General features: G+C 50.5%; 11 protein-coding genes and 2 non-coding genes across 13 annotated transcripts; 6 read left to right on the forward strand and 7 right to left on the reverse strand.

Annotated features, from left to right (window-relative positions):
- Window positions 1-16: 16 nt before the first annotated feature.
- BO83DRAFT_402596 (uncharacterized protein) lies at window positions 17-1,311 on the forward strand (the record flags this gene model as incomplete). The annotated part of the gene is made up of 8 exons (XM_025533546.1): window positions 17-83; window positions 253-311; window positions 334-368; window positions 596-650; window positions 726-803; window positions 934-1,023; window positions 1,145-1,148; window positions 1,223-1,311. The coding sequence occupies 8 exons, from the start codon at window positions 17-19 to the stop codon at window positions 1,309-1,311; spliced, it is 477 nt and encodes a 158-aa protein (XP_025383641.1).
- Window positions 1,312-1,902: 591 nt separating this feature from the next.
- BO83DRAFT_402597 (uncharacterized protein) lies at window positions 1,903-2,869 on the reverse strand (the record flags this gene model as incomplete). The annotated part of the gene is made up of 3 exons (XM_025533547.1): window positions 1,903-2,229; window positions 2,325-2,420; window positions 2,804-2,869. 3 exons carry the CDS (start codon window positions 2,867-2,869, stop codon window positions 1,903-1,905), a joined length of 489 nt encoding a protein of 162 aa, XP_025383642.1.
- Window positions 2,870-4,621: 1,752 nt separating this feature from the next.
- On the reverse strand, window positions 4,622-6,499 carry BO83DRAFT_144119 (cytochrome P450). The gene is made up of 2 exons (XM_025526185.1): window positions 6,061-6,499; window positions 4,622-6,003 (listed from the first exon to the last, which is right to left on the reverse strand). The coding sequence occupies exons 1-2, from the start codon at window positions 6,253-6,255 to the stop codon at window positions 4,660-4,662; spliced, it is 1,539 nt and encodes a 512-aa protein (XP_025383643.1). The 5' UTR covers window positions 6,256-6,499; the 3' UTR covers window positions 4,622-4,659.
- Window positions 6,500-6,615: 116 nt separating this feature from the next.
- Window positions 6,616-9,670, forward strand: BO83DRAFT_382068 (uncharacterized protein). The gene is made up of 10 exons (XM_025532146.1): window positions 6,616-8,480; window positions 8,541-8,628; window positions 8,690-8,802; window positions 8,854-8,901; window positions 8,954-8,988; window positions 9,043-9,131; window positions 9,183-9,218; window positions 9,267-9,320; window positions 9,373-9,509; window positions 9,572-9,670. The coding sequence occupies exons 1-10, from the start codon at window positions 7,055-7,057 to the stop codon at window positions 9,634-9,636; spliced, it is 2,091 nt and encodes a 696-aa protein (XP_025383644.1). The 5' UTR covers window positions 6,616-7,054; the 3' UTR covers window positions 9,637-9,670.
- A 420-nt stretch (window positions 9,671-10,090) lies between these two features.
- On the reverse strand, window positions 10,091-10,162 carry BO83DRAFT_t243. Its single transcript has one exon. It is a non-coding gene; the product is annotated as a tRNA-Glu (tRNA).
- A 100-nt stretch (window positions 10,163-10,262) lies between these two features.
- BO83DRAFT_382069 (4-hydroxyphenylpyruvate dioxygenase family protein) lies at window positions 10,263-12,299 on the reverse strand. The gene is made up of 4 exons (XM_025532147.1): window positions 11,378-12,299; window positions 11,264-11,323; window positions 10,851-11,208; window positions 10,263-10,789 (listed from the first exon to the last, which is right to left on the reverse strand). The coding sequence occupies exons 1-4, from the start codon at window positions 12,040-12,042 to the stop codon at window positions 10,655-10,657; spliced, it is 1,218 nt and encodes a 405-aa protein (XP_025383645.1). The 5' UTR covers window positions 12,043-12,299; the 3' UTR covers window positions 10,263-10,654.
- A 213-nt stretch (window positions 12,300-12,512) lies between these two features.
- On the forward strand, window positions 12,513-13,722 carry hmgX. Its single transcript, XM_025532148.1, has one exon. It carries the CDS (start codon window positions 12,755-12,757, stop codon window positions 13,544-13,546), a length of 792 nt encoding a protein of 263 aa, XP_025383646.1. The 5' UTR covers window positions 12,513-12,754; the 3' UTR covers window positions 13,547-13,722.
- A 45-nt stretch (window positions 13,723-13,767) lies between these two features.
- On the reverse strand, window positions 13,768-15,320 carry hmgA (putative homogentisate 1,2-dioxygenase (HmgA); the record flags this gene model as incomplete). The annotated part of the gene is made up of 4 exons (XM_025533548.1): window positions 13,768-13,915; window positions 13,963-14,613; window positions 14,672-15,181; window positions 15,253-15,320. 4 exons carry the CDS (start codon window positions 15,318-15,320, stop codon window positions 13,768-13,770), a joined length of 1,377 nt encoding a protein of 458 aa, XP_025383647.1.
- Window positions 15,321-15,696: 376 nt separating this feature from the next.
- fahA (fumarylacetoacetate hydrolase FahA) lies at window positions 15,697-17,393 on the forward strand. The gene has a single exon (XM_025526186.1). The coding sequence runs from the start codon at window positions 15,820-15,822 to the stop codon at window positions 17,113-17,115; it is 1,296 nt and encodes a 431-aa protein (XP_025383648.1). The 5' UTR covers window positions 15,697-15,819; the 3' UTR covers window positions 17,116-17,393.
- Window positions 17,130-18,199, reverse strand: maiA (maleylacetoacetate isomerase MaiA). The gene has a single exon (XM_025532149.1). It carries the CDS (start codon window positions 18,165-18,167, stop codon window positions 17,469-17,471), a length of 699 nt encoding a protein of 232 aa, XP_025383649.1. The 5' UTR covers window positions 18,168-18,199; the 3' UTR covers window positions 17,130-17,468.
- Window positions 18,200-18,985: 786 nt separating this feature from the next.
- On the forward strand, window positions 18,986-22,037 carry BO83DRAFT_382074 (putative C6 transcription factor). Its single transcript, XM_025532150.1, has 5 exons — window positions 18,986-19,064; window positions 19,269-19,570; window positions 19,626-20,169; window positions 20,220-21,121; window positions 21,193-22,037. The coding sequence occupies exons 2-5, from the start codon at window positions 19,351-19,353 to the stop codon at window positions 21,936-21,938; spliced, it is 2,412 nt and encodes an 803-aa protein (XP_025383650.1). The 5' UTR covers window positions 18,986-19,064; window positions 19,269-19,350; the 3' UTR covers window positions 21,939-22,037.
- Window positions 22,038-22,385: 348 nt separating this feature from the next.
- On the forward strand, window positions 22,386-23,573 carry BO83DRAFT_382075 (protein transporter TIM17). Its single transcript, XM_025532151.1, has 4 exons — window positions 22,386-22,621; window positions 22,696-22,894; window positions 22,983-23,137; window positions 23,245-23,573. Exons 1-4 carry the CDS (start codon window positions 22,553-22,555, stop codon window positions 23,284-23,286), a joined length of 465 nt encoding a protein of 154 aa, XP_025383651.1. The 5' UTR covers window positions 22,386-22,552; the 3' UTR covers window positions 23,287-23,573.
- A 1,105-nt stretch (window positions 23,574-24,678) lies between these two features.
- BO83DRAFT_t242 lies at window positions 24,679-24,750 on the reverse strand. The gene has a single exon. It is a non-coding gene; the product is annotated as a tRNA-Glu (tRNA).
- Between the last annotated feature and the right edge of the window lie 4 nt (window positions 24,751-24,754).

A 24,754-nucleotide genomic window follows, 5' to 3' on the forward strand; every position in this document is an offset into this window, starting at 1 on the left:
TCGCAAGGCAACCGTGATGCCGATTTTGGTGTGGTGCGCCTTCGAGAAGTCTTCTAGAAGAGGTTTGGGGTTTGGGGATCGCAGTACGCATTTGGCTTAGAGCCGTATTATACTTTCGTTTTGAATGGACGGATTTGTCGGTGTACTTGCCCGATGGGCTGGTATTGGTAATTGTCGGTATTTGACGGGGGTGGGTTGTATGTAATACGCTTGTATCGAATATCTCTAGTCTGTTTTAGCGTATACACACAGGCGACGATGGGTTCAGATTGCGGCTAGCAGACTTTTTCTTCCTGTATAGGCCAATGACGGTGGGGATAATTGGGCTATGAGGAAGAAGATTTTGATCTCCAGATCGGTGCCCGATGGTGAACAGTCGTAGCCTAGAGGGATCTTTTGGACGATCATTCGTATCCGCTCGTTGATACTGAAATCGTGCTTCTCACCTGACCATGTATATGGATTCTGGGTGCATGGGAATACCGAACATTGTGTAGACCGCCTCGGGTAACTTGATGATTGGCCCAACCTGTTCACCTTAGTGGCCGTCCTGACATGCATGCGCATACCAATTGACTTGTGAAATTTGGCAAAGGACTCTTTTTCTTGTTGTTGTTACGAGAAGGAAAAGCTTGCTATCTCGGCCTTGGGTGAAACAAGCCACATCACTACCTTCGTCGTCATTATGGAGATAGGCGGATATCAAGTTATCAACACCTTCCAAGTATAGCAACACAACACATCTGTGGCTGTTTGTGCATCGAGGCCAACTCTCCAGCATTAAGACTGAGCAGCCGTTTAACGTCAGTTACGGGCCCGGAGGACGTCGCTCCGATTGAGTTCATGCTATGCGTAGAACCCCGCTAGAGACAACATGGAACCGTCCATCGAAGGTCGAGACGATCCGCACTAGTTGTATCTGCCTTGCCGGAGGAGGCTAGCGTGTATCTTTGCGCGGCGAGATTCCGTCGAATGCGGGATTCCAGCACACAGAATTCCGCATACCAGATGAACTATTTGGTGGTATTATAATCACCACTGAAGCTTGTCGGGAGTCGGACCTTTGGTCAATTACCAATTACTTTGTAGAACAGGTATAACTGAGTCTCTATCAGGCATGGATTGCTGGATTCAGGAACCACAGTATTGTTGGTGCTGATGGCTCAGGGCCAGGTCGTATGGACGGAGTAATCACGGAGAAACTGATCCCTTTCTGCGCTAGCCGGAAGAGCTAGGAGTCACATGATGGCAATGACTTTTCCTGGTGCGGCGTACCTCGAATACGCGCTATCCCGAGCTCACAACCAATGATATGTCTCACATTACTTCAATTTGCTGGTTCACACTTGAAGCTACGGCGTCTTGAGAGTCAGGCGATTGCTTGATTTGCTGGGTGCAGTCAGTTGTAGAAAACCCCGATCCGTACATGTAGGCCTACCGCTTGTTTGGTTTGCCGCACATATTCCATTACCCAACACACACATTGTTGAATGCCGTGTTATGCAGCCGGGGGGCTCGTAGCTGGCAGCTAGCTGTATTACCCTCAAATTAGGGTCCCAAGTCACGCTCCTGAATATCCTCGTCAGTGGGTCCAAGTTACATTCATCCGGGCTCAACTTACTCGATTCGTCCTAAACCGCAAAAGCCACCTGCGAATCAGAGCAAGCAGCGCTCTGTGCGCCTAGTTAGTGAGGGGGAGGCGCGGGGAGCAAGCCCTAGTCACGACGATGATTTGGCGGGGAAGTTGGGGACGCGTTTCTTTAGTGAGGCTTTTCTCTGCCCACTCCCGGTGAGACTTATCACCATTCAATCACCGTAGCACAGACAAACGTACGCCCGGTATACTTTGAGTTGTGGCTTTGTTGAAGGATCAGGGATTGCATAGGGCTTGGGAAATTAATGTCACCATATTGTGTGGTACAATGGCGTCGGTGTCTCCCTGCATATCAAGATCGGAATATTGGTGGGATTTGGAGCCAAGTGACCGGGTATTCCGCGGGGGTTTAGGCTTAGTGGTATTGCCCGGGTTCCAACAGGGTTTTTGTCGGTATCAATAGCCCCGTTTACATACGGGGGTACTTGTGCTGTACCACTCGCTTGCTTATTCAACTCGACTCGTTTTGCATTGCCCGGCCTATGCTCTTTACCAAACGGGTAAATCAGAAGATGAAGTTGCTGACAGTGGTTCGAGAGGCTGATGGAGCGATGCACTTCGCTATCATTTGCTTTCTAGGAGGATGTGGATGAGAAACAGGATGCCCATGTCCATCATTACCCCGGGTATATTCCTCTTGCGAATGCCAGCCGGAGAATCCTCAGTTTACCTGCTTTGTGCAACCGATGTACATTTGCAAACAAGAAAACAATCGTATCATCACCTCCTGGTCTGGAATCATCATAGCATCATCTGTGGCTGCTTTCTCCGCTTAACTTTACCGCGGGCAAATATCGCTGGCCAAATCCCAATGAAGGAAGATCCAAAGTGTCGGTGTGATCGGTTAAGTTAAACTTCCTTTCTTCATGGAGGGTAGTAGCGAGCCAAATTTCCGGTTATCAGGAGCTCTGCTGTGTGTGCATTGCTGGGTGGAACTCTGCCGAAGACTTGATATAGGACCCTTCCAACAACTTGGGTACACTAGGTTAGAACTTTAGGTAACCGTTCCAACTACTGACCTTCCTCTTCTCGTAACGGTCGGTGTTCTGCCTTATTTGGGAGGTACGTAAATGTCCACATAGCGTATAACGTCCAGTAGGTGGAGGCCAACGTGAAGAAGATCAGTGGACATGCGCACTTCCATCATACAAGCCACAAGACGACGCCAGATGCCAGAAAGGGGCCGGAAAAAAGCAAAGATAGACACATTGACATGTTAAGGTCAACGTCAGATGGTTACAGTCGAGAGATTGCACAGTATTCCCATTCCACAACTGGCGATACTTGCAGTCAGTTCTGACAGATCCAGAAGGTGGATGTTTCCCCAGATTCCCCCCCGCGATGCCCAAAGATCGTCATCTGCCGGCACAATACGGGGAGCATTGCCTCTCCTAGCATTCATATCCATTTCATCTGCCCAAGAGAAGGTGCGAATTAGGTGACCTGAAAACACTCAGCACTGCCAGACCGACTTCCATCACGTGGTCACATGGCGGCTGGCATCAACTGCAACAGTCAGCATCATTTGTACGCCCCGCGACGAGAATTCAAACCTCTACTAGATCAGGTACTTTTTTTTTTCTTCTTTTCATCTGCTCCCCATGTCTGCCGGTGATGGGAGCCGGAGGACTGTGTCTCTAGCGTTGTCCCTCCAGCATCCGTTGGCCAGGACCTGGCGACTGTCGATCTCCGGGTCACCAGATCTCTGCGTTGGCAATTCGATCACATTGCGGATGTTCCCTTGCTCCTCCTGGAATCCCGAAATTACGCGCTGACAAGTCATCAATTCAGTGACTTCTTAATATTGCTTAGCGACTTTCCCGCCGATCTTTTACGATATTATGCTCCCCCTCCTAATTATTTTTTCACATCACACGCCCGTGATCCGGAGCAAACAGGATACCTTGTCCTCGGGGCCCCAGTCAATGGATTCTAATCCTGGGAGATGATGGAGATGATGATGATAGAGCTACTTACTGCTGTCCTGTTTCGACGATGAGGTCAGCCTTTCACATTCACAAATCTGTCAGTCATGAGCCTCCGTCCCCTACATTAGGTATACTAGGTATACTGCAGATTCATCCATTTCTGGATGCTTCCTCCGGGCTTCGTATTCCAGGTCCAGGCCTGTCGATCAGCGCCAATACCCACACCCCCATGTACTTTTTTATGTCATTATGATCGCAATTCCATCCCATTTAGGTATTCTCTCTTGTTCTATTATCAGGCCTTCAACAACTTATTCATCACTGGGTCTGACTGACACTTTCGGCCCGCAGCTTTTCTGTTTTTTGCTCGGTCACACGCTCCTTTCAACCTCCTTCCCCATATTATTGTTGTAATCCTTATTTTGACTGACATACTCGGGCCCTTCTCCCGCAGGTGGCGCTATGTGTGTGAGTGTGTGTGTTTGTGCTGGCGCTCAGCCTCAGTGTTCAGAAGCAGGCTCCAGGTCGCATTCTGTACATTCATCCGCGGAACAGCAGGTCAAATGCCTTTCTCTGCTTTGCTTTGTGGCGAGATGGGGGAGAGGTCTAGCCTTATCCTCGCTGTTCTAGTTGCCCTTTTCTTGTTTTCCCCTTGTTGATTTTGTAGGCGCCACCGTGTGCATGTGCGCGCTCTTATCTCAGTGCAGCTCTTTCTTTTGCCTTGTGGTTGGTATTTCATATACGTGGTTTTGCTGGTACGCGGATGGCCACTGTATTGATGCGCATTCCAGGATAGGTGGGCATTGTTGGCCCTCGGATGGAAAAGGGGCGGGTTTCACAGGTGGTGGAACAATGACACGAGGGTTCTCACGTGCTTCATTCGCTTTCTTCCTCGGTTTGGTCTATGGACAATGGTCATGGTTCAGGGTTGGGATGTTCGATATTGGTGCTGACTGGGCAGCGGTCATATCTCTTTCTGTGACTATGGACGGGATGCTCTAATCATACAGGATGCTTATTACAAGGTACTAGGTGGGAAAGACTGGAAATGAAAGGTAGCTTGCAATAAAGCGGGCTTTAGTTCAAGGACCCCTTGGGGTTGTCCGGGAAGCGTCTCTCCCAGCCTACAATAGCAGGCTTCAAGGGACCCGAGAAGAGAGTCGAGTAATCGGTTCCAGGCACTCCTTTCCTGCCATCCACATTGAATAGCTTCAGGTGACGCACGATGGTTGCGATAATGACGCCCAGGTTAACGTAGGCGAACTTCTCTCCAATGCAGCGGTGGCGGCCAGCGCCGAAAGGTAGATAGGGACTAGCAGTGCCCTTAGACACGCTGCCATATCCGTAATCGACCATCTCTCCTTCTTCCTCTTTGTCGGGCTGGTTCTCCCAACGGTGGGGATCCCACCGGGTTGCGTTGGGGAAGTATTCATCACTAAGCGCTGTTACGCCTGGCGAGGCGAGTAGAACACGGTCTTCGGGGATAACGTAAGATGTGCCAGGTACTGGTAGCGGGTTCTTCACCTTGCGCATGATCGAGTGGATGGACGAGTGGATCCGTAGGGTCTCCTTGATGACACTCTGGAGGAGTGGCAGCTTGTCAAGGTCCTGATACTGCAGCGGCTCGAAAACCCCGTTCCTGTTGCTGAGGCTGGCCAACTGTTCTTGGTAGAGCTCTTCAAGCACTTGAGGCTCAGAGGCTAGTCGCAACATGATCCAAGAGCTAATTGAGGAAGAGGAGTGTTGCCCTGCCATCAACAGTGTGATCATCATGTGAGCAATCTCTTTGTTCGGCACTGGCTGTCCGTTCTTGTAGGTGCAATGCATTAGGTTCCAGATCATGTCGGACTTCTCCTCGTCTGGGTTCTTGCGCCGTTCGTTGATGATGTCCGTGTAAATCTCTCTCATCCGAGCATGAGCAGCATCACGCTTCCGGTTGTGCGGCAACGGAGCCCAAGGGAGCATAAAGTTGATGGGGCTGAACCCCTTGTCTAGATCGTGGTACAGTTCAGCGAACTCTGCAGTAAGCTTCTTGCGGACCTCCTCGCCCTGCAACGCGCGTCCAGCAGTGTAGATTGTAATCTCAGCCATGGCAGCAGGAATATCAATGACTCCACTCGCGCCGTTGAACCGTGGAGAGTCACGGAGATAGTCGAGTGTCTCCTTTTCAATCAGCTGGACGTGTGACTCGAGCGCCGCTTGCGTGAGGCCAAACTTGATGAATTTCTTTTGTTCCATCAGCTTGGAATTAGGGCAGTCGTACACAACGTCGGATCCGAACACCGGGGTGGTGAGAGGGCTGTAGACCTCTTCCGCGCTCACGTCCTTGAGTTTACCATTGAGGATGAAATCGTTGCCTTGAACGCCCAAGTATACGGTTGTCTTTTTGCCCAGGAGCACGAAGGTGAAGATGTCCCCGTACTATTCAGCCACTTTGGTCAGTTATCATTGGCCATCGCATGATGCACAGTAGCTGACCTTTTTCCTGCAGGAGAAGAAGAATGCATAGGGATCCATTCCATAGCTGATTGTGCTTCCCAGGAAGGGAATCCAATGAAAGACAACAGGTGGTTCTTTCTCGTTGCGAACGAGCAATTGGCGCGCGACATTCAAGACTATCGCAACGAGCAACGCTGCGAAAGCGTAGGCGCCTGCGACAGCAAGATATGCCATCCTGGAGCGACCGTAGGCAGAGAAAAGGACCAATTGATGGGGAAGTTGCTTGTGAAGGAGAAAGTCAGGAGCAAGACATCTAAGAAGTAGGTTGTTGTCGGCTCATGGCTGTCTGAAGAGTAACGTAAACAGCCTTAGGCGCCACGACCTATTAGATATCACTCCCAAGATCTTACCCCCTGGCACTGAGCTACATCGATCCCCTCCACTGTAATGGCTCGCAAACACTGTAAGCATAAGAAGGAGGCATTGCTCGCGGTGGTTCCTGAGCCGGATCAGACCACTTGGAGATCCCTTGGATAAAGTGTCGAACCATGCAAGGCTCCAGTGATGTTGACAGTCACTCTGGCCACTCACAGCTGTGTCTGGACCATTTAGTGGATTGGGGGCAATCGCTGCCATCGTATTGGATACGCCCGCACATCATTGGTCCATTCCTTCTTGCCTGGACCGGGTCTCCAAAACTAACCCCTTTTATCGTCAGCATCGCCACTATGTGGCTTCAACTGTGGATGTCTAGCTTTCGAGAGCTTTCTGCTCAGTTCACTTTGATACCAAACAGTCACCTGTATTTTAGACATCACGACTCAAGATGAGTCATGATGATGGCGACCAGCTTTTGACTCAAAACTGCCAATCCAGACAGTCATTCGCCTGCCTTACCCTTTTGGGACTAGCTGTCCCGTGAGCTCCACCCGCCGCCCGCAAATATACATCCGCTCCGATACCTGCTTTTTACCATGTAGTTCACCAGTCTATTCGATTTATCCTACAGCAGTGCAATTCAAGGCATTCCAACATGAGCAACACACAAACAGGGGGCTCTGCGGGTGCTAGCTCTGCTGCCGGTCAACGACCAGTGTCCAAAGCAGAAGCCTCGAATCCGCGAGAGTTCCAGCTCAACCAGCTCAGAAGACGGTTCAATCCGACGGAAACCAGCAATGACGATGGGACGACATTGAGCTTCGGCTTGGCTCCCTCGGATCCTGATTTTCCGTTTGATATGGACAAGCTTCAGTGTATCTTGCACGTTCCCAGGACATATCCGGCGCAAGGACGGCCGTCTATCAAAGTCACCAATCCTGAAATGGGCAGTGCGTTTCAGGAAAATATCTCGAGAGGATTCGATGATATAGTTGTCAGCACTATCAGAAGTGGTAGTCGTGGGACTTTGCTCAGCTGGATGAACAGTCTCGATCGGCATTTGGAGCGTTTGCTCACTACTACGGAACGGGGGCCTACGTTGAAGTTCGTGCCTAACGTGGGCGGCAAGGGGAAGCCAGAGGAGCAAAAGCTAGTGTCAAAGATGAGTACTCTAGCTGTGTCTTCTGGGAAGAAGGCCAACTCGACTCGGGTGGAAGCAGCGAGCCCTCAGCCTCCGAAACCCGTATACACCGCGGAAGAGAAGGCTCAGGCGGAGAAAAGAAGAACAGTTGAGACGAAGCAACTTGACGCTCGTCTGGGAAGGCTGCCTCTTTTTCAAAAGTCCAGCGATGGTCTGTCGTTCGTTATTCCAATCCAACCGACTAAGCTAGATCGTCTGCCTATTTCTGTTCGCTCCGTCAAGACAGTGAAGCTCCTAGTGCCTAGCTTGTATCCTCTTGAACCGAGCACTGTTCATTTGCAGGGCATTGATAGCCCAGAAGGACGAGCTGTGGAAGCTGGCTTCTCGCAGTGGCTTGAAGGGAACAAGCAGTTGAATCTCGTGTCTCAAGTGAATTACTTAACAAGCAATATGCATAAATTCGCCAAAACACCGCTGAAATCCCCTGAACCAGCTCCTGTGCCCGTGGTATCTGATGATATAGTACCCAGCGAGCCTCCATCTCAAGCAGAAGGAGTGACATTGGAAGATAAACCACACGTTCACGTTGTGCCCCGCCCTCCTGAATGGGCTGTGGGTGATAACGGTAGTGACACTGACGACTCAGTAATGACTCCGTCTGAGGATGAGTTTTCTGACGACGATGAGGAAGAAGGCGGGGCTCCCGTTCCAGATCTTCCGGAGCCTACGACGACCGAGCGTGGTGTCGCCCTCTCATTCCCTTTTCTGGAGCTCTACGGAATCGAGCTTTTGGAGCTTGTAGGTCTCTACATCACCATCAAGTGCGATCGATGCAAAGAGCAATTGGATGTCAGAAATATTCCACAGATCAGGGACAAGAGCGATGAATTGGCTCCCAAGATCGAGAGTTGCAAGAAATGCGCAAATACCATGAGCCTCGGTAAGTACAACACAAGTCGTTTGAATTCTGTATGAACTACGGGAGTTGACACGCCACCAGGGTTCCGTCGACAGCTTATGCATCCTAGTGCTACTCGTGCGGGTTATCTTGACTTGGATGGGTGCACAGTCGTTGATCTTCTGCCTAGGTAAGTTGGATCGGATGACAGCTTCCACATCGCGCATCAGAAACGCTGACAATCTCCGCAGTAGCTTTATCCCGACCTGTGCGGAATGCTCAACAGCATTTCCTGCGCCTGGTGTCGTTGCAGTCCGAGGCGAGAGCGCCATGGCGAATTGCCGACAATGTCACCGCAAAATGGGTATGTGTTGGATCTCTTAAATACAGTCGGACCAACCGCTTACAACTACAGTCATGAAAATTCCAGAAGTCAAGTTTCTGAAAGTGGGGACGGCAGCATGTGAGTTCTCCATAAGATGAACATTGACAGAATGCTGACAGCTATCGGCCAGATTCATCTCGTTTCCGCGAACCTCCACGGAAGAAGGTAATCCACTACATTGATATCTTTCCTCTGAATTATGCTAATCGTCATCGACAGCCCAAGGAAGTTCTCGGCATCGTTGCTGGTCAAGAATTGCCTCGTCGTGGCCGCTGTACGCACTACGGCAAGAGTTATCGGTGGTTCAGGTAATACCCGTCATGCAGGTGCTTCATTGATACTCTCTAACAATAAAATAGATTCAGCTGCTGTGCGAAGGTCTTTCCTTGCGATAAGTACGAGCACATCATGCCATCTTCCCATGTCAAAGCTAATATAAGCAGATGCCACGATGCCGCTACAGACCATCCCAATGAGCATGCTAACCGTATGATTTGGTATGTGCCCTCAATCCTGACATACTCAATAACGTGATTCTAACGACTACAGCGGCTTTTGCTCACGAGAGCAAATCTACCGGCCCGAAAATTGCGGAATATGCCGAGCAGTGCTGATTGGCAAAGCCGGTAGCGGATTCTGGGAGGGCGGGAAAGGAACGAGAAACAGAGTACTTATGAGTCGGAAGGGTACGTACAATTTCCTATGAGTGTTTGTTTCTTATTTCATGGATGACTGACAATCGATCTAGATCCACGTAAATACAAGCGTCGTGGGGGGACAACACCAGGCGGTGCCAGTTCCTCGAAGAAGTAGTAGACTAGCGACACGATGAATAAGAATATATTCCCACGTGGGAAATGCATATATCTCCTGTAGAGGCCGCATACATTCAGAGGATAATGTGTCTGCTACTGCACAGAAAGCTCAGACAGGCACCTTTCCCAACTTAGCTTTACCACAGTAGACCAGACAGTATCGCCTGCTGACAACCCATGAGTGTCACAAGACCAGCCGTCAATGATTTGATAAGATAGATAGATGGATAGATAACCCACAAATCGGCCAAAGGAGCCCTGGAAGTGAGTCTCAATGACAACCTATCCCGGTCTTTGATGCCTGTGTTCTCAAACAAAGTAAACAGCAACTTCTTCAACCAGGCCCAAAAAAAAAAAAAAATAAATCAAAGACATGAATAAACCACTACTGTATTTTAGCTAGAAGCTACTAGCATGAGGAGAGAAAAGAAAAACAAAAAGAAATGATCAAGCTCCGATAGGGGGAATCGAACCCCCGGCTGCCGTGTGAGAGACGGCGATGTTAGCCACTACACCATATCGGATTCTTGTTGAGGAATACAATTTTATTTGGCTATAACAGGGAAGGGTGACTGTTATTACTTCGGAAGACTTTATGCTTGTAGGCTAGTAGTTCTTCTTGTATAACGATTCGCGAGGGCACATATACAATTGGGTGAGTATTCCACAATCGTTGCTTGCACTTGCTGAACATATTGTATGTGTCTTTCACAGCGAAAGATGCTATCATCATTTACTTCATATTAATCGAATTACCCCAGTAATTGATAGAATGAATTAAGGACTCGATAAATAACGGATTGGTTACACCGTATCCCGAATCGTTCTTTACCTGAAGTATTGTCTGTTGTTTGGTTCCAGCTAGTCCAGTTCAATCAAGTACAGTACTAGTAAATCCAAAGAACAAAGAGCATAGAACATAGAAATCTAACAATCAATGTACTTGGCAACCTGGCCGAATCGTACACCATCCTTTTGGAATAACTGTCTTGCAGTTCTGTACCATGAATATAAAATCAGACGAGGTTACCACGCAGAGCCTGTTCCCTCTCAAGTGCCTCAAACAGCGACTTAAAGTTGCCGGCACCGAAGCCGCTGAAGTTATGGCGTTGAATGATTTCGATGAAGACGGTTGGGCGGTCCATTAAGTGCTATATCATATTCATTAGCATATTGCATTGAATTATTTAAGTGGGGAAATGGTGCACATACCTTAGTGAAAAGCTGGAGCAAATACCCGCCCTCATCAAAATCGATGAGGATGTCAAGGTTGCGGATGGTTTCAAAATCCTCGTGAAGAACCAAACCCGCCTTCTTGAGACGGATCTTGATGTCTTCATAATACGTGTCGGGGACCTTGATGAATTCAACTCCGCGTGCCTTGAGGTTGGTGATGTCCCGGATGATGTCGTCGGTCAGAAGTGCAATGTGCTGCACACCGGCGCCGTTGTAGTAGTCCACATATTCCTCGATCTGGGACTTCTTCTTGCCGACGGCGGGCTCGTTGATGGGCATCTTGACGACTTCGTTGGGAGATGCCATGACGATGGACTTGAGTGCAGAGTATTCACTGTCATCTCGTGAGCTTAATGTTCAGAGGAAAAGTTGGGTGGATAGTTACTCACGTGCAGATGTCCTTGTCGTCGACAGACCAGAATCGGTGGAAGCCGAGGGCCTTCTCGTAACTGTTACACTGTGGTCAGCACTTCTTCTCATGAAAGATGAGGTTGTTAACATACTATTGGCAGACACGGTCCATCTCATCCCAGTCCTGGTTACCGACGCAGTGGTCGACACGGTTCAAATATACACCGGGCAAATACTTGGTGATAGGGTCTTCGGGTCCGTCCTCAGGTCGATACCCGGGCAGGAACGCTCCAGAATACGACTTGCGCTCCAGAAGGGTGTGGGTGGTCTCTCCATAAGTCTGGATAGTCGCAACCCGAACGTACCCGTCCTTATCTTCGAGGCTGCATGGCGCAGAGACAATCTTGGCACCGTTGGCCACGGCGGCTTGATATACTGCGTCGACGGAGTCAACTTCGAAGGAGACGTCCTTGACGCCGTCACCGTGCTGTTCGAGGTGCTCGTGGATCTCGCGGAGCTGCTTCTGCTCTTCAGGAGTGAGGAGTTCCATTTGGTCGAGGGAGCGGAGAGGGGAGGTTAGGACGAAGGTGATGTCGCCATTGCGGACGACGTGAGAGCAGATGGCACGGCTGCCGGTTTCGAGGCCGCGATATGCGACCCGCTTGAAGCCCATGCGTGTGACATAATATGAGGCGGTGATTTTGGCGTTGCCGACGTACCAGTGGACGTGGTCATACCCCTTATAGCTGGAGATATCGGAGGTGGTAGCGGTAGCTGGTTGGGGGGAGGGAGGAGAGGAGATTGCGCTGGGTGCCATGGTGATGGGAGTATATGTTGTATGAAGAACAGCAAAGAGATTCTATAATACTTGGGTATAGAGGAGAGGTATCAAAGAAAATTATTATGTATCATGAAGAGGAATGCGCCTGGCTACTGAAGGTCTACTTCAAGAGAGGTGAAAGGGGGTTCCAGGACCATCTTTATAAGTCCGGATGAGGGCGGGCCTCCTGACTCAGTCAATAATTATCGGGAGGGTCCGTTACCAGAAGTCGAACTCAGTGAATCGGCCATGAATCATAATTACATTGTTTTGGGAAAGAGTAGAGGATAAGCTAGCAGTAGCAGTTTGCTAGACGCCAGGATAGTAAACCAGCCGGGCCGGATGTCATCGGCTGACCCCGGAGAAGCCCGGCTGTCAACGGGTATTTCGACACCCACGGAACATCCGCTGCCTCGTTTACATCATGAGAACGTCCACTCAGATGCATGCGGTGATTACCACGGCCCCTGGTTCTGGATCTTGTTATAAGATAGGCTTTGATAAGCCCTGTCCACATGGCTCCGCGGACTATCGGTGAGTGTAGGTTAACTCATATACCAACGATTGTTCACCATTTTCGGTGTCACCGATAGCAAGCATCCTCACTGCGAACACTACCTTATTATCAGCTACATCCCCTTTACCTCGAATACGTCCTAAACTCACAGATAACTCAATATTTCGAAGTCCTGCGAAGGCGATAAGCAAGATGACCCCAAACCCAACGGCTAAACCCAACCTTACCACCAATGACTCCGCCGTCCTCCAAGCCCTCTTCGACGCCGAATCCTCCCCCTCCAACTCCATTACCATTAACCCTTCTCTTCCCGCTTATCCAGCCCACCTCAACATCACCCCAGAGCTCCTCCAGACCCTGCAATCTCGCGAGGTCTCTATAATCCGTACCCTACAATCCGAAACCGCCTTGGACATCTCCACAATCCAACAAGCGATCAAGGATCTCGACACCCTTATCGCTCAACATCCAACTTACCCATCCGCATACGTCAACCGCGCGCAAACGCTCCGTATTCTCATTGACAAGACCAATACTACCACTGAGGGCAGCGGTCAAGACAATGACGACGACAAGATCTTTGCCCCCGAAAACACAGAGCCCGCATCCACGTTACTAGCAGACTTAGGGAATGCTATTACACTAGCGACGCCTCGGTCACCTGCTGATCCGGTTTCGACAGTCCAGGCGCGCTTGTTGGCGGATGCGCATACGCATCGCGGGTATTTGCTACTCAAAGCGGCGAGAGTGAAGAAGGAGAGAAAAGAGGGAAAAATTATCGGTGGCCCGGAACAGTTGCGTGCCGTGGAGCCGGAGCAGTTGGAGGATATGGCTAGTCGCGATTTCTTCTTTGGGGGCAGGTATGGAAATAAGGTTGCACAGCAGTTGGCAGTGCAGACGAACCCGTATGCGAAGATGTGTGGGGCGATTGTGAAGGAGGCTTTGAGGAAGGAGGTTGTGGGTGATGATGTGGTGAAGATTTAATTTGTTTGCTCGAATTAGCTGGTTTGGGTGCTTTGCGGGGGGGTGTAGTTTCGTTTTGGATGCTTTTTACATTCGTGTCTTACAATTTGTCAATTTGTCTCACATACCCAGATGAACGCGGATAGATGTTTTAAACTCTCCATTCGGCTATGACTGAATACTACTACTACACTGGTATCTGAATAATGCCTTCGCTTTTAGTAACTCCGTCGAATAAGTGCTTAATGGTCGTCCTTGCACATTGTGTCCACGGAAGTGTTCGGGTTCCGGAAATGCCTCTGCAGCGGTTGCCAGCTGTGCGCGTTGTATTGTTCTTGCACCTTCTGACAGGTCTTCAGGCCCCATTCCGACACGCCGACCATGAGACAGCTATCATAGAGTTAGTTGATGTTGGCTTGAAGTTCAAGTTTGCTTACCTCTCAAACATAAAGGCCATGCTGCCATCGCCGACCTTTTGCGGCTTCAAGTCAGCATTACTGGCACCTTCAAAGGCGTCCTTGTCCGGACCGTGGGCGCTCATGACGTTGTGCAAACTGGCGCCCGCCGGCTGGAAGCCTCCACCAGTCTTGGCATCATATGCACCGCAAATCAAACCCATGAATTCAGACATGGTGTTGCGGTGATACCATGGCGGGCGGAAGGTGTTCTCCGCCACCAGCCAGCGGGGCGGGAAGATAACGAAATCGGCAATGGCAGTGCCGTTGTGGTCGGACGGGCCAGTGAGGACGGTGAAGATGGACGGGTCCGGGTGGTCGAAAGAAATAGAACCGATCGTGTTGAAACGGCCCAAATCGTACTTGTAAGGGTAGTAGTTTCCGTGCCAAGCAACAATGTCGAATGGGGTGTGGTTCTGACGGGCGGAGAAGAGCGTATTGTTGAACTTGCTGTACAGACGGAATTCGGATGGCTCTTCCTCGTCTTCAAAGTAGGCAACCGGCGCTTGGAAGTCTCGCGCGTTGGCAAGGCAGTTGGATCCGATGGGTCCCAATTCGGGAAGCTGGTAGTGGCCTTGATAGAGCTCACAGATGTATCCCCTCACCGGTCCTGCCGGAAGAGTCACACGGTATCTGTAGAGCATTAATCAAAGTTCTTCTACAAAAATGACATGCAAGTCTCCGTTCTCACCTCACACCACGAGGAATCACGCAGATCTCATTGGGCCGAACCAGGAGGCGTCCCAATTCAGTCTGGATATCTAGCACACCGTGCTGCGGCACGATCAAAAAGTCGCCGTCGGCAGAGTAGAAGGCTTCCTTCCCCATGTCTTTGCCCGCAGCGTATAGGATTATGCCCAGGCCATGTTTGAGAGTGGGGTCACCGGCACCAGCAACAAGGTGAAGACCGTGGACCCAATCCACAGTCTCATCCAAGTCGAAGGGATCCCACCGAAGCTGGTTTGGGATGTGGTGAAGCTTCTGTGTTTCGGTGGTCATGTGGGTGTGGTATGAGTCGCCATCTTCGGCCACAAAATTCTGGTGAGCAGCCGCGGGGAGGATTCGGTACACCCAAGTCTGTCTGTTCTCATGTCTAGGGGCAGTAAAAGCTGTCCCCGAGAGCTTCTCGGCATAGAGCCCATACGGCACCTTCTGTGGCGAGTTCTGTCCTATAGGCAGAGCTCCCTTGACAGCCTCCGACCTAGTAGTAGGAATCAGTCAGACTTGACATCGACAAGCGCCACCCAGAGACCCCTGCTTCCGAGCACTCACTCATGGTACGAGTCAAAGCCGTTCTGGTAGGAATATGGATCAGCGTGTTTGAAGTTGGTGACGGGCATGGTGGGTAGCTGTTCAGTGGTTCAGTCTCTATGACTGCTTCACTACACAAAGCGTTCCTGAGCCGAGGAGGTTTTATAAGAGTGGATTAGCTTGTACAACTCGCACGCTCTCCCCTGGTCATGTGCATGGGTGGCGAGGGGCAGCACGGGATTGGGATGCGCCATCGGCAAGGCCACCAAAAGCCATTCAATTTCCAGGAGATTCGCGGGATTCGGTGTTCCTGGAGCAAATCGGGAAAACCGGGGATCTGCGGGGGTGCGGAATTGGGGCCGGCGGGGAAGCTGAACTGCCCGCGCCGGCCGGCAATAAGCGGGCGCGGAGTCCATTCCGCTGCCCTCCTCTCCTCCATCGGAACCCCTCGAGGGGTAGTTGTCACAGGATTCGTTTTTAACATCGGCATCGCAGTTGTCTCTATGTTGCTGCTGGATAGCTACTGACTACTTGCATTTTCCCTCTTTCTATCATATTCTCCCGTCCTTAACCGCATCCTTCCTCATCATGGCTTCCTGGCTGCAGATTCCCAAGAACTCGCCATTCTCGCTGGCGAACATTCCATTCGGTATCATCACCTCCGCGAAAGCTCCCTCGCGCGTAGCAGCTATTGCTATCGGTGACTATGCACTGAACCTGAACGCCTTTGCTTCATCCGGCGGCTTCTCCCAGCTACCCGCGATCCAGCCCCATTTGAACGTGTTCAACCAACCCACCCTCAATGCCTTTGCAGCCCTGGGCCGTCCAGTTCACCGTCAAGTCCGCGAATACATTCAGTCCGTTTTTCGCGCAGATACTCCTTTCCCTCAGGTCTTGAAAGACAATGAGTCCCTTCAAAAGTTGGCCCTCCTGCCGCTATCGGAGGTGACCAACCATCTTCCCATGCAAATCGGAGACTACACAGACTTTTATGCCGGCCTTAACCACGCCTACAACCTGGGTGTCCTGCTTCGTGGACCAGACAATGCTCTGCAGCCCAACTACAAGCATCTGCCAGTCGCATACCACGGTCGCGCCTCGTCCATCGTGGTCTCAGGCACCCCCATTCACCGTCCCAACGGTCAGATCCTGGCCAACCCTACCGCAACCCCCAAAGTCCCTACCTTCTCTCCTTGCAAGAGACTCGACATTGAACTAGAAATGGCTGCTTTTGTTAGCACCCCTAATGACATGGGAAAGCCCGTCTCTGTCAACAACGCCGAAGACCACATCTTCGGCTTGGTGCTCATGAACGACTGGTCCGCTCGTGACATCCAGGCCTGGGAATACATTCCTCTGGGACCCTTCAACGCCAAGAACTTTGCGACCACCATCACCCCCTGGGTTGTCCTGATCGACGCCCTAGAACCCTTCCGGGTGCCCAGCCTAGAGCCCGAAAACCGGGAAAACGTCCTGCCCTACCTGCGCGAGAAGCGCACCGACAACGTCTTCGACATTCCCCTCGAATTCGAGATCACCAACCAAGGCGGCCAGCCTACCACCGTCTCGCGAAGCAACGCCAAGAACCTCTTGTTCTCCTTCCCTCAGATGCTGGCCCACCACACCATCACGGGATGCAACCTCCGGCCCGGTGACTTGCTCGGTAGTGGAACCATCTCCGGCACGGAGCCCCAGACACAGGGTAGCTTGTTCGAGCAAACCAAGGGCAAGGAGCCTCTCAAGCTGGCCGATGGCTCAGAGCGGATATTCCTCGAAGATGGAGACACCGTCGTCCTCAGAGGCAAGGCGGGCACAGAGGGCAACTACGTCGGATTTGGCGACTGCAGTGCCACCATTCTCCCCGCGGTTAAGCTGGAGTTCTAGACTGCAATTAGCAATTTCAAGTCCCTTATCGCACGATCGCACGTCATGAATCCCATTGCCTATTACATTCCTCGATATTGACATGATGTGAATGTGAACACAACAATGACAAAGTTACATTCAAAAGAGAAAATCCTGGTCCAGACCGTTTTTCCCTAATAGTCCGCGGAGCCACGGAGCCAAATCAAAACTGTAGACGTAAGATCTAGATCCAGACCCACCAAACCCGAACATATACTTAAAGTCAGTCCAAACCTACATAGATAAGAAAAAGAGGAAACTATGAAACCCACCACTTCAATCCCAAACACAACTTATCTAGCCCACCCCTCCAAATCAAACCTCTCCCTATCTCACTGCTTATCACCAACCCTAAACTCCTCCGGTGTATCATCCTGACACCTCCAATGCGCCCTCCTAACAGCCTCCACCTCCTCCAACCTCTCCCTCACCCCCTTAATAACCGGAAAGTCTCCCAAATCCACACCCACTCTCTCTGCCCCCCAAACAGCAGGCAAAAGACACACATCCGCCAAGGTAATCTCATCCCCAACACTATACCTCCCCGCCGTTTTCTCCGCAATAGCTTCGTACGCCCGGAACCCATCCTCTACTAATTCCCTCGACCAAGTCTCCCTGTCCACGCCGAGCGGCGCCACCCGCTTCAGGATCCGCATGTTCGTGACCGGCTGCACGTCGCAGGCGATGATGTTGGCTAGGGTGCGGACTATTGCGCGCGCCGTGGAATCGGAAGTGGGAGGGAGGAGGGGGTGTGCTGTTGGGTGGGTTTCTTCGAGGTATTCCAGCGCCGCGAGGGACTGGGGGATTATGATCGTTTTTCCATCGTTTGAGTGTTCGGGGTTCTCGATGATGAGGGTGGGAACGCTGGCGGAGGGGTTTAGGGATGTGTTTTGGTTACTGTGATGCTCGTTTTTGAGTAGGTTAATGGGGATCGAGGTGTAAGGGATGGATTTTAGGTTGAGGGCGATGCGGAGGCGCGCGGAGCAGGAGGAGCGGAAGTAGGTGTGGAGGGTTATGGTTTGTTCGGGCATTTTGGTTTTTGTAGAGATGTAGGTGGGTAGGCTATGTAAATTGTAGTTTGTAGTTTGTAGGTTTGTAGGCTTGTGGGCTTGGGTAGTATAGAGGCTTGTAGCGTATAGCGAGTAGCAGTAGTTGTAGCTAGTAGGCTAGTATGTGGGTTATATGGGTTACAGCTACCATTCTATGTACGTATTAGGTTGCAGCGGAGGTGCGGAGGGCTTGGACCGCTGCGGGGTGTGTGAGGTACAGTACCTGCGTGTGATCATTCTTTTTACACAATATCCGTGTTACTTTGGGGAATATTGCCTATATCCATTATATTCGTGGTGGTAGTTGGAATCATATGCATCTGCCAGTCGTATAGTGCGGAAGCGTTCCGTAGGGATGGAGGCCCGGGCTGGGAGCTATGCGCGTGGGTTGCCGCTTCTTCCCGAGGAGTCACTATGTCCAGACAGCCGGGTTGGACAAGGATATTCATGGGCATTATAGTGTGAATCGGATTTTCACTCAGAATCCTCTTTTTGTGAACGAAGGAGTGGGGGCGCTGCCGGGTCCCGAGTTCGAGCTGCTCGTTTCTTGGGCTTATTTGACGTCACGGCAGTCTTGTTTGCCTGGTTCGAGGATCAGTTCTAGACAAGAGCTAAAACCTGGATCCCAGAGAGCCAAAACGGTTAGGTTTGGCATACCCCTGGCATACAGCGTCGCATTCAGCATAAAGTCTGATAACCAAGATGGTGCTGGTTTGTGCAGACGATGACATAACATGCAGACTATGGGGACTTTTCCGTAGCAATTCTCGATGACACCATGAGCAGCAAATACCGTCCATCTTTGACACCATTTCGACCTTGATAGTGCGATTGGAACTCCAGCTGTGGTTGGCTGTCCAATGGGTCGTATCCATGGAGGTGAGTACGAGGTCAGCTGTCATCTCTCTGTCCTTTGCCCGGCTTGGTGAAAGGGCTCGGGTATTTTCAGGCCTCCGCCGCGGCAATCGGCGGGTATTTTGCGGCTCCCCACCAACCTGCCCCCCTTCCCGCCTTTTCCCCTTTTCACCTGCAATATCCGCTCTAGCGAACCTTTGATACCCGCCTAATCTAGCCCTTTTCTAGCCAGCCAAATATCCGGGTCTCTTTATTGCAACCTCAATCTTATCACTAAGATGCTATTGGCCGGGCCGCTACGCGTTCAGTAATGGAAGTTAGGGGGCCGTCCCGCAGCGGAGACGCCTTGAACCGGGCATACCAGCGGACCTACAAGGCCTGTCTCTCCTGTCGTCAGAGAAAGGCAAAATGCGATCTGGGAACAGACTCGGAAGGTCTCCCATTAGGACCGCCCTGTGCGAAATGTCGTAGAGAACAGAGGGAGTGTGTGTTTAGCGAGAAGAGGGCGTGGGAGAGGACAAACAAGCGAGGTGCGCGATGCCAACCCCTTTCGGCACTACTATCAGGATGATTGACACCGAGTAGGACCATCAGAAGAAGGCGTCACGCCACCCTCAAGTGTACGCCGAAGGCTATCAACCACTCCCAAACGTAGCAGAGACATCCCGGACGATGTACTTCAGGTGGTTGATGACAGCCCGGCTCGTGATGATGGCAAACGCGGGGATAGTTATAACAGCCCGCAGCAGCCATACAACCCCGAGAGACGCCGTGACCGTCATCACTCCACGTCTACCTTGGCAAACTCCATGATGCGTACCGTGGTCTCAAGTGGAAACGATGCGCTTAACATTCTCTTCGAAGCAGCAGCAGTTCACAGCCAAGAGAACAGCTCCAATAGATCCGACACACAATCACGAAATACACAGACTTCAACGGCACAAGCCAGCGACGTGGGCCACTCCGGTAATCATGCGCAGACTATGTTTGCTGCTGAGGCCATAGCCAAGGCAAAGCGTCCAGTCAAACTTTCCCCTGTCTCGAAAGAGGTTCTCGGTGTTTGGGAGACTTGTCGCTTTGTCAAGATGGGGTGGTTCACTTCAAGAGAAGCAGTCACGTTAATTGATCAGTTAGTGCAGATATGTAGATGCGCATTTGAAAAATGACTGACAATGGCAGGTTTTTCAAAAATATGACACCGCTATCCCCCATCTTAACAAACTTTTATGCGGACCACAATAATCACCATTGGCTCGTGACACGGGACCCTGTCTTGTGCTGTACAATTTTGATGCTTTCATCGCGATACCATGTCTTGCCAGGGGCTGGCGGCGAGTCCAGAAACTTCTTCATTCACCATCGACTCTGGCAGCATTGCCAGCAGCTGGTGGTGCGGCTAATTTTTGGCCAGGAGAAGTCGTCTCACACTCGGATAAGGAGCATAGGCACGATTGAGGCTCTCTTACTGATGTCAGAATGGCACCCTAGGTCTCTCCACTTTCCACCCGAGAGCGACGGATGGGATTCCGACTTGGTGCTGGCCCCAGAGCACCAAGAATCGGAAGGTTCATCGGCCGACAGGTGGCTCGAGGATATGATCGAGCCAGCCAAGAGATCAGATCAAATGTCATGGATGTTGCTTGGCTCTGCTTTATCGCTTGCGCATGAGCTTGGCATCTTCGAGCTGGATGACAAGAAATGCGACTACACTTCCGTATATGAAGGGTCTATATCTGATGACCAAATCAAGCTCCGCAGGCAGCGCGTACAACGGCTTCTATACGTATATATCAACCAGCTAGCCTGGCGAATAGGATGTGTATCACTCATGCCACAGAGCTTAAGCCATGCTATTGCAGGTCGACAAATCAACAGGGCTTTGAGCCAACCGGGAGACGAGTGGCTAGCATTTATGGATTCCTGGATGGATCTTACAAAGCTGGCAAAATCTGTTACTGATACGTTCTTTCCTTCCGTATCGTTTGCGCGACAACAGTTCCATAGTGGAAGGTACATCGACTTGTTGGATCACTTCCGTACTCTACTTGTCAGGTGGAAAGATGATCATCTTCGGCCACAGGGTAAGCATAGTCCCTTTCAATCGAGTGGTTTCTCCCTCATACCATCGTCGATGAATGCTAACATCTTTTAGTACTCAGCAAACACTTCTTCGATATTCTGTTTATCGAGTACCATTTCGTACGCGTCTATACCCATTCGGTAGGGATGCAGGCAGTTGTTGAACGTGCCGTTGCAGACAGTGAACCAAATGCGGAGGACGTCCGGGCCACTAATATTGATCCGATCGACTATGAGTATATCCAAGAGGTTATTGAAGGCTGCTGTCAAATACTACAAAAAGTGGCTCAACTAGGTGAAACCGGGGCTCTGCGGTTCTCCCCCGTCCGAATATTCCTTCGAGTCACCAGCTCCTCCATTTTCCTGATGAAGGCTCTTAGTTTAGGGACCCGGCCTGCAAAGCTCCGTGAATCGCTGGACATTCTCGATCGCAGCGTGCAGGCGCTTAAGTCTAATGCCCTCGATGACATTCATCTAAGCTCTCGGTATGCTGCTCTACTAGAGATGCACGTATCGCGTTTAAGACGCAACCTGTTGGCTTCTTCCAAATCGGTGAAGCATAACCATAGAGCAACTACGCAGCCCTCAATGGTGCCTTCTCACAGCATGGAAAGCGACAACGGCGCAATTATGGGCGTCCCTGTGTCGCAGAATGTGACAGACATGAACTTCATTCCATCATTGAGCGGCATCGCCGCCGACGACTGGCTCTCGTTGCCGTTTGATCCGTCGATGGCACCTTTCGGTATCAGCACTGGTGGACAATTTCCGGCATACGAAGGAGGAGCATTGAACTTCATCTGGAACCTGCCATCTTAGCATTCTTGTAAATAGCAAAATCAAGGAGTGCGGGATCACTTCTGGATATTAAAATAGCACTTTTATTTTTCTCAATGCACGGGGCGTCTTTTCCGCCAAACAAAGCACAGGAAAACTTTAACCTGCATATCCCTGCTTAGATTTTCTTCTATTGTCATCCCGGCGTCTAGAGGTCCTTGCCACAGCCACGAAAACCAGGGCGCGGTCTGTTTGGATGCCCGGATGGGACTTTTCGGGTGGTTATCTGCACGTGACTGTGACCCCCGTCCGAAGTCACGTTTCCCGGCGAAAAAAGCCAAAAACTTACTGTCGCGATCCGCCATCCTCTCCGTCCCGGACCCCAGACTCTGTTCTTTAAAGACAGCATCCAGCTTGTCACTCCGACCTCAACTCCTCCATCCTATCCCGATTGCCCCTTGAGGCTCATCACCCGACTATCGATTATCTCATCCCCAGCGTTCCGACCCTCGTCCGGATAAGCTTGGAGTCACCTTCTTTCGACCTACACTTCCTTTGATCCGTGCAGCTCGACCAGTACAGCAGGTCTTCGAGCTTACGACTCCACTCACCTCCCTTCTTCTTCTCCGGCCCTCTCTTCTTCCTTCATATTCGATATGGATCACTCCAGAGATCCCTGCCCCTGGGTTGCTCTTAGCGACTTCGGTGGTGCTTTCTGTATGGGTGTACGTCACTGGTTCTCCCAATCGATTGTGCTTGTCACCAAAGGGCAAAAGCTAAACATACGCTGTCTCTATAGGCAATTGGTGGTGCTGTCTGGCACGGTGTGAAGGGTTTCAGAAACAGCCCCTACGGAGAGCGTCGGATAGGTGCCATCACAGCCATCAAGGCTCGTGCGCCGGTTCTCGGTGGTAACTTCGGTGTTTGGGGTGGTATGTTCTCGACGTTCGACTGTGCGATCAAGGGTATCAGAAAGAAGGAGGATCCTTACAATGCTAGTATGTTTCCCGGTCTATCCGTGATGATGTCTATAATGTTTTTATGCGCCTTGGAATTGGGAGTCATATCTAACGATCCACTTTGCAGTCATTGCTGGTTTCTTCACTGGTGGTGCTTTGGCCGTTCGTGGTGGTGTCAAGGCTGCCAGAAACTCCGCTATCATGTGCGCCGTCTTCCTGGCTGTCATTGAAGGTGTCGGTATCGGTTTCCAGAGAATGATGGCCGACAACACAAAACTAGAGGTGAGATCATCCCCCGCATTTGTCTCTGATGTCGTGTGGCCACTCCAGCTGCAAAGGCTACACCTCATTACTGAAGCTTATTGAGTACTGACTTGCCACTGTTTTAGCTTCCTCCTGCCCCTCCGTCCGGCGACAAGGCCGTCGCTTAATTTACCAATCGCTTCACGTTAAGACCTACGATTTCCCCACCGTTGTCAGCAATATTGCCATATTATTCTATATTCCTCCCTCGTGTCTCTCTTCTCTGGTGTTGGCTGGGTCATATCATTTCAGGATGCATGGTATAGAGGTTTTCGATTCATGCTTCGATCCCTTCTCTTAAAAGATGTGTTTTTTTGAGAAAAAAGGGTTTTGCCGGCGATTTTGGATTGCACAGCCTTGCATCCTTGTGTATTTCTGCTTTTGCCGGAGGCGAACAAAAAAAGAGACGTCTCGGCACTCCCATCTTCGGTTCTTCCAGAGATGTATTTTCTTTTTTTCTTGTACATTAACATGCAAATCTTACAGGTGTAATGTGATATCCTTAAAATTTTAACTCAGTTCATACTCTTGCAGGAGGGAAATGTCGACCGGCAATTACTCGGGGAGCTAGAGGCGACTAACTAAATCCATCATATTATGACATCTCCGCCATACCCGATAAGCTCTCGATGTGCCCGCCGATCTATCCATACTAGCTTTGCCACGGCAAAACTATATTCAAACCCGGGGTTTGAACCGAGACTTGTTCCCTACTAGACTACAACAGGATGGAATCAATCCATGTCCCGCTTCCTCCGCCAATGACTGATCGCCGAACACGAAGTATTCAGCATGTTCCCTGGGACAAGCGAGGCGGGGAGATGTTCGTTCGAAGAATTTGTCCTCGCCGCTTTTACTATGGCCAGATGACAAGACAGGATGCATTGTGTAGATGTGACGAAAGTGTTTCTTGCCATGGGTGGTCAATGTGGCCGGTTACGATGGGGGAAGACGTAGTACGCTTGAAAGCAAGTAACAATTGTTATGCTGTTGCGATGAAACAAACTAATGACAATGTTGCGCGGTCAGGGTTGAGGGTCTGTTCAACTTATTGATAGTACTTTGTACTGTAGGGCATTATTTTGCACGGTTGGCATCGGTAGTATTCGGGGGTTACGGCAGCTTTACTCGGCGATATTAGATCCTAGGTTCGGGTTTGTGCTCGGGTGTAGTATATGGCAGTCGAGGGTGAATATATATATTGGCGAGAAAGAAAGCTGGAAGTTAGACTGTTGAAAAGTTTTCAGCGCAAATAGTATATATTTATCGAGCAGGTTGACTTATGCATCCATCCACTTGAAGCAGTTGTTCTATGATATGATTGCTATTCGTGACTGGTAGGGAGGTGTTTAAGGAAGGGGGAGATTATATATGTTCATAAACTATTCCAGTAGATAAATGAAGCAAAAAGGTCAGCTCAGAGCAACATTTATTGTACACATCATCATGATACTCTTCTACATAGTCAGGATAGTATCAAATATTGATATGAGGAAGAAAACAAAAAAGTAATGTTTGAGCTCCGATAGGGGGAATCGAACCCCCGGCTGCCGTGTGAGAGACGGCGATGTTAGCCACTACACCATATCGGATCAC

Source organism: Aspergillus eucalypticola (assembly GCF_003184535.1).
Source record: "Aspergillus eucalypticola CBS 122712 chromosome Unknown BO83scaffold_32, whole genome shotgun sequence".
Classification (NCBI taxonomy): Eukaryota; Fungi; Ascomycota; class Eurotiomycetes; order Eurotiales; family Aspergillaceae; genus Aspergillus; species Aspergillus eucalypticola.

Excerpts from the sequence above, each read along its gene's own strand:
- fahA (XM_025526186.1), top strand. The coding sequence starts at position 15,820 with ATGGCTTCCTGGCTGCAGATTCCCAAGAACTCGCCATTCTCGCTGGCG.
- BO83DRAFT_382069 (XM_025532147.1), bottom strand. The coding sequence starts at position 12,042 with ATGGCACCCAGCGCAATCTCCTCTCCTCCCTCCCCCCAACCAGCTACC. Across the intron at positions 11,324-11,377 it reads ATGGACCGTGTCTGCCAATA|TTACGAGAAGGCCCTCGGCT; the intron begins GTATGTTAACAA and ends ACAGTGTAACAG. Across the intron at positions 10,790-10,850 it reads TGCTCCAGCTTTTCACTAAG|CACTTAATGGACCGCCCAAC; the intron begins GTATGTGCACCA and ends AATATGATATAG.
- BO83DRAFT_144119 (XM_025526185.1), bottom strand. The coding sequence starts at position 6,255 with ATGGCATATCTTGCTGTCGCAGGCGCCTACGCTTTCGCAGCGTTGCTC. Across the intron at positions 6,004-6,060 it reads TCTTCTCCTGCAGGAAAAAG|TACGGGGACATCTTCACCTT; the intron begins GTCAGCTACTGT and ends GTGGCTGAATAG.
- BO83DRAFT_382068 (XM_025532146.1), top strand. The coding sequence starts at position 7,055 with ATGAGCAACACACAAACAGGGGGCTCTGCGGGTGCTAGCTCTGCTGCC. Across the intron at positions 8,629-8,689 it reads GTCGTTGATCTTCTGCCTAG|TAGCTTTATCCCGACCTGTG; the intron begins GTAAGTTGGATC and ends CAATCTCCGCAG. Across the intron at positions 9,132-9,182 it reads AAGAGTTATCGGTGGTTCAG|ATTCAGCTGCTGTGCGAAGG; the intron begins GTAATACCCGTC and ends ACAATAAAATAG.
- maiA (XM_025532149.1), bottom strand. The coding sequence starts at position 18,167 with ATGCCCGAACAAACCATAACCCTCCACACCTACTTCCGCTCCTCCTGC.
- hmgX (XM_025532148.1), top strand. The coding sequence starts at position 12,755 with ATGACCCCAAACCCAACGGCTAAACCCAACCTTACCACCAATGACTCC.
- BO83DRAFT_382074 (XM_025532150.1), top strand. The coding sequence starts at position 19,351 with ATGGAAGTTAGGGGGCCGTCCCGCAGCGGAGACGCCTTGAACCGGGCA. Across the intron at positions 20,170-20,219 it reads GCAGTCACGTTAATTGATCA|GTTTTTCAAAAATATGACAC; the intron begins GTTAGTGCAGAT and ends TGACAATGGCAG. Across the intron at positions 21,122-21,192 it reads TGATCATCTTCGGCCACAGG|TACTCAGCAAACACTTCTTC; the intron begins GTAAGCATAGTC and ends AACATCTTTTAG.
- BO83DRAFT_382075 (XM_025532151.1), top strand. The coding sequence starts at position 22,553 with ATGGATCACTCCAGAGATCCCTGCCCCTGGGTTGCTCTTAGCGACTTC. Across the intron at positions 22,622-22,695 it reads GTGGTGCTTTCTGTATGGGT|GCAATTGGTGGTGCTGTCTG; the intron begins GTACGTCACTGG and ends CTGTCTCTATAG. Across the intron at positions 23,138-23,244 it reads CCGACAACACAAAACTAGAG|CTTCCTCCTGCCCCTCCGTC; the intron begins GTGAGATCATCC and ends CCACTGTTTTAG.